This window comes from Theropithecus gelada, chromosome 10, assembly GCF_003255815.1.
Source record: "Theropithecus gelada isolate Dixy chromosome 10, Tgel_1.0, whole genome shotgun sequence".
NCBI lineage: Eukaryota > Metazoa > Chordata > Mammalia > Primates > Cercopithecidae > Theropithecus > Theropithecus gelada.
The window spans coordinates 26,171,739-26,185,558 of NC_037678.1; the positions used below are offsets into that span (position 1 = coordinate 26,171,739).

A 13,820-nucleotide genomic window follows, 5' to 3' on the forward strand; every position below is an offset into this window, starting at 1 on the left:
GACCAGGTTGTGAGAGATCCCACAGCCAACACTCATGCCCCAGGCAATCCCCAAACCCAACAGCTCCCCAAAGCCCTCGATATAAATAGCCTATGCACTGCTAAGCAGACACTTCAGGGAACAATCTGATGGCTGTGAAGAAGATGCAGCCTCAACAGGGTTTCATAAGCCGTCTGCAAGCAAAGCCTTCTTTGCTTAGATGCCCCTTAAAAGCACTAGGGAAGCTCTTAAAAGATACAGGACTAGGCACAGTAGCTCATGTTTGTAAACTCAGCATTGTGGGAGGCAGACGCAGGAGAACAGCTTGAGGTTAGGACTTTAAGACCAACTGGGGTGGAATAGTGAGACCTCATCTCACAAAACACAAAAATTAGCATGGCACGGTGGTGCAGGCCCATAGTCCCAGTCACTTGGGAGGCTGAGAAGAGAGGATTCCTTGATCCTGGGAGGTCAAGGCTGCAGTGCCCATGATCGTGCCACTGTGCTACAACCCAGGCAACAGCGCAAGATCCTGTCACAATCAATCAAACAAATGAAAAATCAAAGATGCCTGTCTCCTGCCCCATCAAATAAATCCAAATCTCTGCAGGGTGACACAGGGTATTAACATTTTTAAATTTTGCCTTTGCTGAAGTAAACATGTAGTAATGGCTGAAAACCACTGTATTATGTAAATCCACTTCCTATAACTTATTTGTAGCCCTTTCATACCTAGGAATTTCTACAGACCCTCTCTGTCGGCTTTGGAAGCCAGAATGGGCAGGGCCAGGTGTGAGGTGTCCTAGGACACTGAGGCTAGAGCACAACTCCCAGCTCGGGGGGACCCATGTCTGAGACTAAGGCACCCACCGGGGGCTCAGCCTATCTTAAGAGGGAAAATTACACCTCAGCACCCCAGAGACCCAAAAGAAAGCTTGAGTTCAGCAAATACCTAACAGTGGGCCCTGGAGTGGCAGCCACAGGGAAAACTGCCATTGCACTCTCAGCTCCCTCCAGCCCCTTTTCAGGTCCCAGCAGGAGGAAGTCTCCGACTGAGTTAAGATGTCTCAAAAAATGGTGTGTTGAACCTCAGAGGAGTTATTAATAGGTCTATAGTCACCTGAAGACTCCACCTGACCAGGGCCAAAAATGAGTCCTAGGAGGGCAGCCAGGAAGAAAGCAGGGTAGAGAGGAAACATAGGGAGAGGGGGCCCTGGGACCATGTCGGATATGGAGGGAACTAGGGGAACGAGGGCAGCCCTGATGATTGTGCTCCCCACGGCCCCTGCATGCCTGTGTCCCCTGACAATTCAGGGAGGAGCTCACTCTTGCCCTTCACCTGTTCCTGGGCTCTGGCAGGCTGCCCTGCTTCCTGCCCCAGCCTCACCCACTCTCCGCACTCCTCATCACTGATGTGGGCAAGCTGATCTCTCCGGTTTGCTGGGCTCTCACTCTCTGCCCAATGGCACCAAGTTAACTTCTTTCCATGCTTTATTTTCTGTGTGATTAAAAAGGGAAGCAATTCTCACTAATACCATTTCTCAGAGAAGAAAACAGGCACAGTGATGCTGTATGACTTCCTCACGGTCACCAAGCTACAAGTGGGAGCTGGGCTTTGCATGGAGGTCTACCCATGATCCTAAAGTTGAGCCGTCCTCCAAGGAAAGGACAGCACCTGTAAAAGCTCAGTGAATGGGGCGGGAGTGTCCTCACTAGAGCCCAACCAGGCTGGTACCCTGATATCCAACCTCCAGCCTCCAGAACTGGGAGAAATACAATTCTGTTTTTGATGAGCTCCCCAGGCTATGGCTCTTTGCTATAACATCCTGAAGTGGTCCTGAAGTGCTATTCCACCATCTGTGTCCTATTCCATCATTCAGAAGGGAGTCACTAACCCGTCAGTGCTGTCTTTGTGGATGCTGCCCACCCAAGGCTGAGATGACGCACAGGGTCTGGGTCTAAATAAAATAGGAAGGCACTGGAAGGTGCAACGTCAGAGAAGGAGGATGTCTGAATATCATTTAACCTCAACGTCTACTGGTGCAGCATGAAAGACGAGGCCCAGAACAAAAGTGGCTTTTCCTGAGATCACACTGTGGACCCCAGGCCCACTGGAGTTTTATTCCATGCTACCTCTCACTCTTTCTTGCATTTCTTCCATCTCGAAGGATGTGCAATATCTACAGGGAACACCATACCATGAGTTTTTTAAGATTTATCTCAAACACACCTCAGGAGTTCCCTAGGAAGGAGATGGTAGCATAACCCCCATTGTGCATGCTGGGGAGGCCACAAAACACCATAGGATTTCTCTAGGGTCTCACAACTGCTAAGATAAAGGCTGTTTGACCCAGCACTGGCTCCTCAAAACTGGGACCCTGGTTACATCCAGGTCTTCCCAAGGTGCTGAAGGGGCACACTTTGGCATAATGGAGAACAGGTAAGGAGTTGACGGGGGAGGGTGAGCGGCCAGAAGCCCAGAGGGACCTTTGAGTAGGTCTTATGGAAAGGAGGAGCTTACAGGATGGAACCTACATGATGTGACCTCACTTCCTTGCTGACAGACCCCCAGTAGAACTTAGAATTCTGGTAACTAAGCACCCATATTATACACACAGCCCCATTTCCAGTTCATTTGGTGGGCGACACTCCGGAGAACAACATGTTCTCCTGCTGTGTCCCGACGTGCTGCCGACCTCCTCGTCGCAGAAGAGGCCAAAATGAGAGTCTTTCTCGAGAATATAGACATTGGTTCAACCCTCACCCTCGACGCCTCTGGCCCTTTGCCAGAAGGCACCCACAGGTAACACAGGGCCCAGGGCAGGCCCGTCCAGGCCAGGCCTCAGCTGTGCCCATCAGGGCAGCACTGAGTCCCTCCCCATATGTTTGGGGGAAACAGGAGATGAGGGGCCCTCCCTGGACAGGAGCAGGTAGGTTGTCAGGTGTCTGGAGTCTGATAGGTATGTCAGGCTCACAGTCCAGACCATGCCTAGCAGGATGGGAAGGTGAGTGTCGAGGACACAGTTTGTCTGCTCAGATCTGAATCCCAAGACCTCGAGTTTCATCTGCCGGAGACCTCAACCTTCTCTGGCTGGAGGTCTACGCAGATGCTCCTATGTGCCAAAACTTGTTGGGGTGGGGGGGGCCAGGAAGGAGTTGTATTGTGGGTGTCCCACTGTGGGGTCAGCCAGGCAGGCCACCGACACCTCTTGGCCCGGCTCTCGGGCACTCTCTTTGCAGAACTCCACACAGCAGATCAAACAGGAGCTGTTGGATGGATTCCATTTCTCCATCTTCCTCAAAGACGGGCAGGTGCCCCATGCCAACAACCACGGCCAGTGCTGGTCTGGGGTGAGACAGGGCACAGAAGGGTCTCCACAGACAGGGACTCCAGAAAACCAGGGTGGGCCCAGGACTCAGACATGAATATGGGGACTCCCTAAGCTCTGTCCTAGGAATTTCCCACTTGAGTGACCCACTGTCCTCTCCCAAAGGAATCTGGCTGCCATTAGTCCCCAGTGGCAACTTGGTTACAGGCAAAATCCCTTTCACCTATCAGAGGAAGATCAGAGAAAATCCTTCTGTTTTCACTTGATGCTATGCCAGGAGTATCTCAACACGTTGCCACAACAATTGAGTATAATGGTAACACTGTAGCAATATACTCATACTGTCATCATTGTAGCTCCCCACCCTAAGTGGATCTCCGGCAACAGGCAGTTCCACCGCCCTGTCAGACCTCCTCCAGGACTTAAAATCCAATATTTTTACACAAGCGGGGGGGGGGGGGGGGGGGGGGGGGGCACCGATTACAACAAAAGAAGGTGAAGCTACTCTATGCATGTGTGTTTAAAGTGTCATCTCACAGAACTCATCCCTGCAGACCCACCGGGCAGGAGCTGCACCCTCGCATCTCACTGTAATATTCCTTAAGGGAGGCCATGCTCCACAGCGGGTCAGCCTCTCAGTGCTGGTGGAGCCTGTTGTGATACAATTCCCTTTCTAGGCAGCCTTTCTACAGGGAGCATAATCCTAAGTGTGTCCTAATAGGCTGGAGCAGTTTGCCAGGGCTGCCATAACATGGCACACTGACTGAAGGGCTTAACCACAGAAATCTGGTTCCTCACAATTCTGGAGACTGGAAGCCCAATGTCAAGCTGTCAGTCTGGGGTGGTTTCTCTGGGCCTCTCTCCTTGCCGTGGAGATGGCTGATTTCTATCTCGGTCAGCACAGGGTCTTCTCTTCAACTTCTTTGTGCGCTCACCACCTCTCCTTGTAAGAACCCCAGGCATATTAAATTAGGGGCCACCCTAATGAACTCACTTCACCTGAATTACCTCTTGGAGAACTCTGGGTCCAGACACAGTCACATTCTGAGTCTTTGGGGCTGAGAATAGAAACGTTTACATTTGGGGGAGGGGATATAATTTAACCCATAAAATATACAAATCCCCTGTGGAAGACAGACACCGGGGAAAGGGAAATCTGGGTGAAAGGATGTGCAGATAGCAACTTTCAACAGCTCTAGCCAGTTGACTTTCCAAAAGGCCTCCAGCAGCCTCAGCCTCTGAAGGTAGCTGCTTCTCTGAACACAGCCTCCCCTGAATACTAACATGCTTTTAACTTTTTGCCAATCTACTGTCTGCGTGGCAGAGAAAATCACCTTGCTTCATTTCCAGTTTCAAACATACATTTGCGTAACCTTTCACGGGTTCCATACCTGCCTGCATTTTCTATTCCTCAAGTTGCCTGGCAGATTCTGGGCCTTGGTATGCATTTCTTCCCACCCTGGAGTCTTCCAGCATTTTCCCCTTGCCCAAGGCTGGGATGGACGTAGCTGTTTCTCCAGACTCACGTACATGTTAAAGAACAAAAACAATCATATCCCTATAAGTCAAAGGGTTCTTCTAGAGTGTCTTGTCCTGTGCCCTGTAGCTAAAATGAGGAGGAGACGAGGCCTCCCCCGGCCTTGAGGACTTGCAGGGATGATGCTCCTCATGCAGGCGGTTGATACACAGGGTGCCGTTGCCCCACAGCTGACAAACACCGTGACGATGCCTTGAAGGCGTGAATCATTTTATCACTTTCCATCCTCACATACAATTTTACTTTGAAAGCCTAGAACCCTTTTCACCATGGGCACCCAGGTTCTCCACATGCACAAATCCCTGAAGGGTTGGTGCTTCTTGGTGTGAGTTCCAGATCCTAATCCTCTGGTGGTTCATGGTGTTACACTGACTCCCATGTCCCTCCTTGTCCCCCTAGTATGGAAATGAGATCTGCAGGATGCCAACTTTCCAGCCCGGTACAAGGGAGAAACTGTTGGACTCCCTGGTTCCAGCCTTGCTAACTAAACCCATCTCCTCCTATGCTACCTGCCTGGGCCCCTCCTGGGACTTTATCACCGTGCCACACTTTTTGGAACTACTGGTTAGAAGGTGAGTGTCCGTCCCCTCCAAGGCAGAGAGGTGCCTCTGTCCCCTCCTGGCTGGGTCTTGAAGATGCAGCTCTCGGAGCCTCAGATGGCTCCTCTGGAACAGGGAGTAGTGAGAAGATGAACCTCACAGGGTTCTTGTGGGGACTGAACGATCTACGACTTGGCAAACAAAGGGGTCCCTAGAACCTAAAACTCTGGAAAATCTGCTGTGGGTGCTATGATTCATGTTTATTATTTTTGTCTTCCCCCTCACTGAAGCAGCTCTCAGCATTCTGCCGCAATGGCCCATATCCTTTGCAGTTTGGAAAAACACACAGAAAGCAAGTCTGCAATGGCATTGGTAAAGGATGTCTGAGATTTCTTCTGGCTGGTCTTTCTTCTTGACACAGACAGAAGAGGGGTCCCTTGGTGCTGAAAAGGGAGCCACAGGCCCACAGACATCTGGAGAGGCTCACTGGGGTTCTCCAACGGTTGAAGTTCACTCATTCAACACATACATACAGAACACCTCATTTGTGCACCGTTCTTGTGGCTTGGCATAACTTCATAAACAAAATAATCCCTGGGTCTCAACTCTACCCACAGTCAGGCGCTCATAGGAGACAGAATAAACAGGTCATATCTACAGAATGTTAGAGGTGAAACCCTCATGGCCTCCTCTACATATGGTGGCATCCTCCCAGATTCTGACGAGAATGACGGAGCCCAGCAACAAGTATAAACTGGGTGGATTTAGGGTTCTGAAGGGTCTTTTCACCCACAAAACATGGGGGAAAAGATGTGTAACCTGGCAGGGGAGAGACTAAAGGAGCACTGGGGCTCATACTTGTAATTCACACAAGTCAGCTGACGTCTAGGGATTTCCCCTGAAAGAGGCAAATAGTGAGTTCTGTAAATACAGACTTAGTTCCCCTACAAAGGAGAGGGGAGGTTGGGGTCACAGCTGGCCACAAAGAGACCCATTCCCCAGCACCATGGCTACGCAGCTCTCCCTGTCCTCCTCCACCCAACATCTGCGTCTACCCTCCTAACCCTAGGACCAGGGGACCCAGAGCTGGAGCTCTGATGAGCAACCTGCTCATAAATCAGCCTGGAGCTGCAGTCTTGAGTGTCCAGGTGCACAGTGCTGTGATCCAGGGCCTTTGGGAAGAGAATGTCAGTAGAATGCCGGGGCGCGCAATGGTCTGTACAGTCCTGCTGCATGGCCAGGTCTGCCCCTTCCAGGACAGCACTGATGACCTGGGGTAGGGTGGGGCTGTCCTCTACACAGGCAGGAAGAGGCCAGGGACCCAGAACCACGCAAGTGTGCCCTGGAGGGTTGTGTGGGAGAAGGCCAGGCCTCTGACTCAGCTGTCCACTCCATCACCAGCACCACCACCTCCATTTTGTTCACCTGGCCCCTTGAAAACACTTCAGTTTGCTATCAGCCCCCGCAACGATCATCTTTCCGGATAAAGCTGGCCTTCAGGAACTTCGCCTGGCCTGGACTGGGCATGGAGGACCATCAGGAACTTGTCCTAGGCCAGTTGGTGCTTCCGGAGCCCAACGAAGCCAAGCCAGATGGTGAGGTGGCTTGCAGTCTGGAAGACTTTCCAGGGGTGGTGTTTAGGGGCTACAATTCCCTTACATTCCATCCGGTCATTTCTGTACTTGGAAAACCCGGTAAAAAGTGACTGCTATGGTGACCTTTTCTCCTCTTCCAGATCCTGCGCCATCTTCTGGGCAACACGCGTTAACCATGCTGGCCCTGGAGCCAGCAGCACCACTGCTGGCGGACCTGGGGGCTGCTCTGGAGCCAGCGTCAGGTGCAGCCCTGGGTGCACCAGGATATCTACATTCAGCATCAGCACCAGCACCAGCACCAGGGCAAGGGCCCCTTTCAGGAACACCGCTGGAGCCGCAGTCAGCCCCAGAGGCCCCCTGTCCCTGTCCCGGGAGTGTAAAGAACCAACCCCCCGACGAGCTGTCTGACGTAACGACCTTCCCTCCCAGGCTGCTGGCAGAGCAGCTGACCCTGATGGATGCGGTGAGCAGCTGGGCTTTGCAGGCTGTGCCTCTGGCATCAGCTGTCTCAGACGAGCCTCTCTCTGAGGAGCGGCCAATACCCCGGGTCCAATTACACCTCTACTTCTTACCAATCATGGGATTTGGATGAGTTTCCTCATCCACAAGCCTTCCCTGTCTGCATGTGGACAACAGAGTTGGGACATCGCCCATGCCAGCTCCACAGAGGGACTGTGCAGACTGAAAGACAGGGGATGGACAGAAAGCATGGCAGGGCAGGTGATCACTGGGGGGCAGGCAGGGCCATGGGTCACTCACCCAGCTGCTCAGGAGCCTCACGACCCTCAGCACTTATTCGGTGCCTGATGCATACTAGATTCTATGACAGACACCCAAACAGAGCCCATAGTTGCATCTGCCACAAGGAAAGTGCACCGGTGTGGAGAAGAAGTAGAAGGCTGATTGGGATGGGAGGAAGACAAGGTCTCAGGACGGGCAGGCCTGAGCCACCTTCTACTCCTTGGAGGGCGGATGGCCTGGGAGAAAATGTCACTCTCTCTTCCCACTCTCATGGAGTTTTGGGCCATGATGCATTCAGGGGCCTCGGTAGGCAAAATATCAAACCCAGGGACTCCTACACATCTGGAGCCCATTTTAAAGCTTTCTGAGCTCCAGCTCAGTTCCTGCCAGAGACCATGGATGACTGTGAGCTCAGTCCCTGCCTGGGACTGTGGGTGACTCTGAGCTGGGCTGTGCCCTGTCCATGACACTCTCCTCCTCCCCCAAAGGAGCTGTTCAAGAAGGTAGAGCTCTACGAATGTTTGGGCTCTATCTGGGGCCAACGAGCTAAGGAGGGGAATGAGCACGTGGCACCCACAGTTCGTGCCACCATCGCACATTTCAACAGGCTCGCCAACTGTGTCACCACCTCCTGCCTCGGGGACCACAGCATGAGGGCCCAGGACAGGGCCAGGGTGGTGGAGCACTGGATCAAGGTGGCCAGGGTAAGCCATGGTTGGGCCTGAGGATTCCCTCTCTAAAAATGGGGAACTGCCTCTTCTCCTCCATCGGCTTTCAGGATTGGCATCTGTATCTCTGGCCTAAGCCCTTCACACTCCCTAGGCCCTTCTTGCCAGAGCTTCACTGACCTTGACTCCCATGGCCCAGTGGTGGCTGCTCACTTCCGAGCTGGGCTCTTCCTTGGGTTGAACTAAAATCCTAGATGAGTGATATGCACTCGACTCCAGGTGTGCCCTCCTGAGGCTCCCTAGGCCTCTGCTTTGTCCAGGAGGGGAGATCTCAGCAGAGGGGGCTGAGGCTGAAGTAGGCCAGGCTCCAACTCTGGACCTCACAGCTCATTCTTCCCTCTCCAGGAGTGCCTAAGCCTCAACAACTTCTCCTCGGTGCACGCCATCGTCTCTGCTCTGTGCAGCAACCCAATACATCGGCTACACAAGACATGGGCAGCAGTGTCCAGGTGAGGAGGACTCTCTCCATGGGAATGCCAGGGTTGACCTAGGGATTCGTAGGTCTCCCCATATGCCCTCAATGACTCTGAAGGGTTCTTGGAGACCAGGGACACCGGAGGCAGGGATGGGCCCATGGGTGTGGTCACTAAGCTGTCTTGGACTCCTAGGCAAGGATTTCCAACTCAGGACTAAGGTTTTTTAATCATCAGGAACAGACTGGAGCCAACTGGAGGCTTTCAGGTGTTTGCACCCAGCAGTGGAACTGTGTCCAGCTGGAAGCTAACTGTGAACATTCAGGGGCTCATGGGAAGTGGAGACGGGCCAGTGGAGGAGCATGACAGGTCCCACCCTGGTCCTCTGGAGTCCTTTTCATCAGAGGACCCCATTGGAAACTCTCACCCAGGAAGTTGGGATTCTCTGGGCTTTCAAATAAAAGGGATTAGAATGGAACTCACAAATCTCCCAGCTTATTCCCAAATTTACTCTTTTTCTTTCCTCTGTCCATAGCAAAAGCACAAAATATCTAAAAGAACTCTACAAAAAAGACACTACATTGAAGAGGGACCTGCTGATCAAGGTACACTGGAGTCTGGGAGATGCAGCACAAGTGTTTAAGGGTCAGAGAAAAGAGCGAGTTTGGAAGGGCATTGGACCTGGTGTGAAGTGGTTATTTTCCTTTGTTTTGACTTACCTACTAAAAGTGGACCTGAAAATTTCCCTCCATGCCTACCTTGGGCCAAAAGGGAGAGAGGTATGAGGGTCCATGGGCACGTAGGGGAACAGGGGCAGGAGGCCCTGGAAATGGGATGTGGCAATGGCTGCTGAGCGGGGGTGATGAGCTGCAGCATTAGCAGGGCTCTGGCTCCCACGCTGGTCCATGCTGCTGGCATAGAGCTTCCTCCAGGCTGAGGGATGGTTATGGTAGGTGGGACTTTCTTCCCTCCTCAAACTGGCCAGCAATTCCTCAGGAAGCCAGGCCTCTGCTGCTGCTTCTGTCTGCAGTGCACCTCCATGGGCAGGGGACCTCTGCCCACACTGTGGGAGAGGGGGAACGAAAACAGAGGAAAATCATGTGCCCGGGAGTCCAGTGGACCGCCCAGCTATGGGTACCAATGGGCATGCTCGGGACAGACATACATGTTTGCGGTGACTGCCCGCTCTGCCCTTTGCAGACACCCGAAAACCGTCATGTCACAGGATTCTCACCAGTTAGCAGTGACACATGCTCATGACAAGTATCTCAGGGATTCAGGCATTCCTAGGGGATCCTCCCTGACCAGATCTCAGAATCTGCCATGCAAATGAGAAGGCAACATGTTACCCCACCCAGGATTCTGGAAAACTCTGCCATGTCAGTCAGAGATGGAGCCACAGGAGGCCACATCTTGAGTAGAGGAAGAGAGTGTTCTGTGCATGGAACTCCCCTGAGGAATCAATGGCAACGCAAAATCTTTGGCATGGCTCAAATCAAGTTTGTGTGTCACAGACTCCAGTGGGGCTCGGATAGGCAGGTGCCACTTAACCAGGTCTCCTAAAATGCCCTGTCCCTTTCCCATCACGAATGTGCCTCGTTGGAGACCTAGACACTCAGAGACTCCAGCGAACACGACCCTGATGGGTGGTGGTGCTAGGATATGGGGTGAAGGCAGCCGAGACACAGCCTCCAGGACAGGCAGGAGGTGCCCTGTCTTTTGGGGTCCTGGGGAGTCACTCTCCACTCTGGGCCTCTGTTTGTTCTTCTGGAAAATGAAGGGATGCTGAGCCTGTAGTGCAGCCCTCACATGATGAAAATGAGGTTAAAGAAAAGAAAGCAATTTGAGGGCGCTCATGTCTGGTTCTTCCTCAGAGGGATGAGGATGAAAACAATGGCAACAGCTACAGGAAACAGTACTCAGGAAGCCCTGTGAGGTAGCTGTGGTTTTCATTGCTCTTTACAGAAGAGGAAAAAGTCTCAGGGAGGCCCGGCTGTATGACTGGGTGACACACACAGGAGTGTGGAGCTGGGCCAGTGGAATGAGCACTGTGCCAGATGACACACGCCAGTCCCTGGGGATCCAAGTGCGGGGTGGCTGGGGTGTAACTGGGGGAAGGGAGGAGAGCCTCACTGTCTCCATCACTGACACCTCACAGGCGGGGAGCTTTAAGGTGGCCACCCAGGAGAGGAACCCACAGAGAGCGCAGATGAGGCTGCGGAAGCAGAAGAAGGTGAGCGAGCCTTTTTCATGGAGGGGCCGCAGGCGATCAGAGGACAGGGCTCCCTTCCCCGCCAGCTGGAGGCCTCCATATCAAGACAGTGGGGGCTTCCTCCCAGCCCTGTCCTCCTGTGGACACTGGGCTGGGAAAACCTCCATTTGAGAGACCAGAGCAAGGCTCTGGGAAAGCTGGACTCAGAGTGGATGTGGGGAAGGGTAAGGCTAGAACCACATGACCCTGTGAATTGTTAAAATCCCACCATAGAGTGGGATTTTAACAATTCTAATAACTAGGAATGCTTGCTAGACTTGGAGGTCAGCTGGGATAGAGGAGGCAGAGAATTGGGAAAGGCAGCTGAGGGTCTTTGGCTGCTCCGACTGAGAGACCTGGGGAGCGGGGTTCTGGGAGACGGGCTGATGAGATTTCATGGGACAGGACTTTGGACAGGCACCTGACGGCCAATACTCATCACAACTACCCCTCCCACTTCCCACCCTTCTTGGCACAGGGAGCGGTCCCCTTCCTGGGGGATTTTCTGACTGAGTTACACAGGTTGGATTCGGCCATCCCGGACGATCTGGATGTGAGTGAGCCTGGGGCAGGTTGGTTGGGAACCAGGATCCTGAGGCTTGGGAGGAGAGGGTCCTGGACTGAGCCCTTAGATCTCAGCCCTTGGCAAACCTCCTCTCCTGAGAGCCTCACAGATGCTCCTGTGGGTGGGGGTATCAAGCCCATCTCATCATCTCTGCGTGATGGAGGCTCCATGGCAGTCACCAGTCCCTATTCCTGAGTGGTGAAGCTGCAGAGCTGCCTGACTGCAAAGCTGCTGAGGTGTGGGCTGAACTGGACTCAACCTTTCTCTAGGGTAGTCCCATAATAGGAGAGTGAAACTGAGCCTCTCCAAAGGCAGGTAGTTGCAGGGTCACTGAGTGCTTTCTTTCTATGAGAGGCCTCAGTTTCCCTGTCTGTCATCAGGGAGGGCTGGGGCAGAAGGTCCCTGAGCCTCAGCTCCCATGCCCCCTGTTCTAGAACCTGGAGCCTGAGGCAGGTCCAAGTCCTGTCATATGCACATTCCCTGACCCTGGTGGCCCTGGCAGTAGTGCAGAATGGGAAGGGGTGGGGTGGGGCTGGTTGAGGGCCAGGGACCTTTCTGATGGACTCCGTCTGCCTTCTAGGGCAACAGCAACAAGAGGAGGAAGGTGAGCAGCTGGGGCACTCACGTTGCATGAGGGTGGGGATGTGGACATCACAGTCCACCCTGGACAGGACACTACCTGGCTCCATCCTCTACATCTTAGGTTTACTGGGAGGGTTTGACACACACAGGAAGAGGAGACCTATCCCAGTGGAGAAAGCGGGAAATGGAATGGAATCAAAGACCAGTTCCTGCAGGAGGGGATGTTTACATCCAACTCTGAGAACAGACTGGGGGCTGCATGGGGCCCCTTCAGAAAACTGCCCCAGGGATCTGCCCCTTCTCCCTGCCTACCAAAGGTCCCCTTAGCATCTTCCACCCAGGCCCTGTCAGCAACCTCTCCTCTGTCTCTAGGAGGTCCGAGTTCTGCAGGAAATGCAGCTGCTCCAAGTGGCTGCCATGAATTACAGGCTTCGGCCTCTTGAGAAATTTGTCACCTATTTCTCAAAAATGGAGCAGCTCAGTGACAAGGAGAGGTGAGGGTCTAGGGGATGGGCAGAAGGTGGGAGAAGGCTCTCCATTTTTTTTTTCCCCCCCAATATGGTCTGGCTCTGTTGCCCAGGCTGCACTGCAGTGTGACCATCTCTGCTCATTGCACCATCTGCCTTCTGGGCTCAAGCCCTTCCTCAGCCTCTCAAGCAGCTGGGACTACTGCTGTACACCATTTCCCAGGACGTGGTACAGCCTGTACAGACACCATGTCCTGTTGTTCTGCTGTTGTTCTGGTACAGATGGGGTTTCACAATGTTGTCCAGGCTGGTCTCAAACTCCTGGCCTCAAGCAATCCACCCACCTCAGGCACCCAAAGTACTGACATTATAGGTGTCAGCCACCCCACCTGGCCTAGAGGAGGCTCTCCTGTGGCCATCTGCAGAGAGCCTATGGCCAAGACTCCCAGGATTTCAGCTGGGCATGCACTGAGAGGGGACCTGATGTGTGGCTCACGGTGGCCTCACAGCTGCCTCTGTCTCCTGCAGCTACAAGCTTTCCTGCCAGCTGGAGCCCAAATCCCAGTAGGCCGGCAACATCCTGCAGTAGCTGGGACCCCACCGGGGTGCTGGCCAGAACACCGGCTCTGCACCATCCTTCACCCAGACCGGGGACATCAGGGAACCACATCTAGGAGGCTGGCAGCTCAGCTGCATCTGGCCCCTGCTACTCAACACCAGCTGCTCCTGCTGGCCAGGATCAGGCCATGGGACTTTTGCGAGTCAGGCGGGAGACCACTTTATGTTTATTTTCTTTAGTGTATAAGTAAGGGTTTTTTGTTTAACTTTAATTAAAATAAAATTTTAAAACACTATTCAAAATGTTCTATAGTTGTTGGACTGAGAAAAGTAACTGCAGTGCAGTAACCGTATACCAGTCTTTAGAATTCATAGTCCAGTATGTCGAATTGAGGCTGTGGCTGAACAAGTCATAGAACAGTGTTCACGTTACGCATGGTAATCACTGAACCTTTTCCTTCTTTGTTCAAATTAATTATTGTTAACTCTATTTAAGGAAAACAAACAAAACAAAACAAAAAAGCCCTTAAAAATCA

The 13,820-nt window shown here is 52.9% G+C and overlaps 1 protein-coding gene across 1 annotated transcript; it reads left to right on the plus strand.

The window, feature by feature from the left end:
* The first annotated feature begins 2,641 nt into the window (after window positions 1-2,641).
* Window positions 2,642-13,580, plus strand: LOC112632868 (ral-GDS-related protein-like). The gene is given in 14 exon segments (XM_025398993.1): window positions 2,642-2,782; window positions 3,220-3,363; window positions 3,365-3,382; window positions 5,245-5,417; window positions 6,786-6,979; window positions 7,120-7,442; window positions 8,209-8,424; window positions 8,794-8,897; window positions 9,397-9,466; window positions 11,020-11,094; window positions 11,591-11,665; window positions 12,258-12,281; window positions 12,632-12,753; window positions 13,255-13,580. Coding segments are annotated over 14 exon segments (1,719 nt in total). The 3' UTR covers window positions 13,295-13,580.
* The last annotated feature ends 240 nt before the right edge of the window (window positions 13,581-13,820 follow it).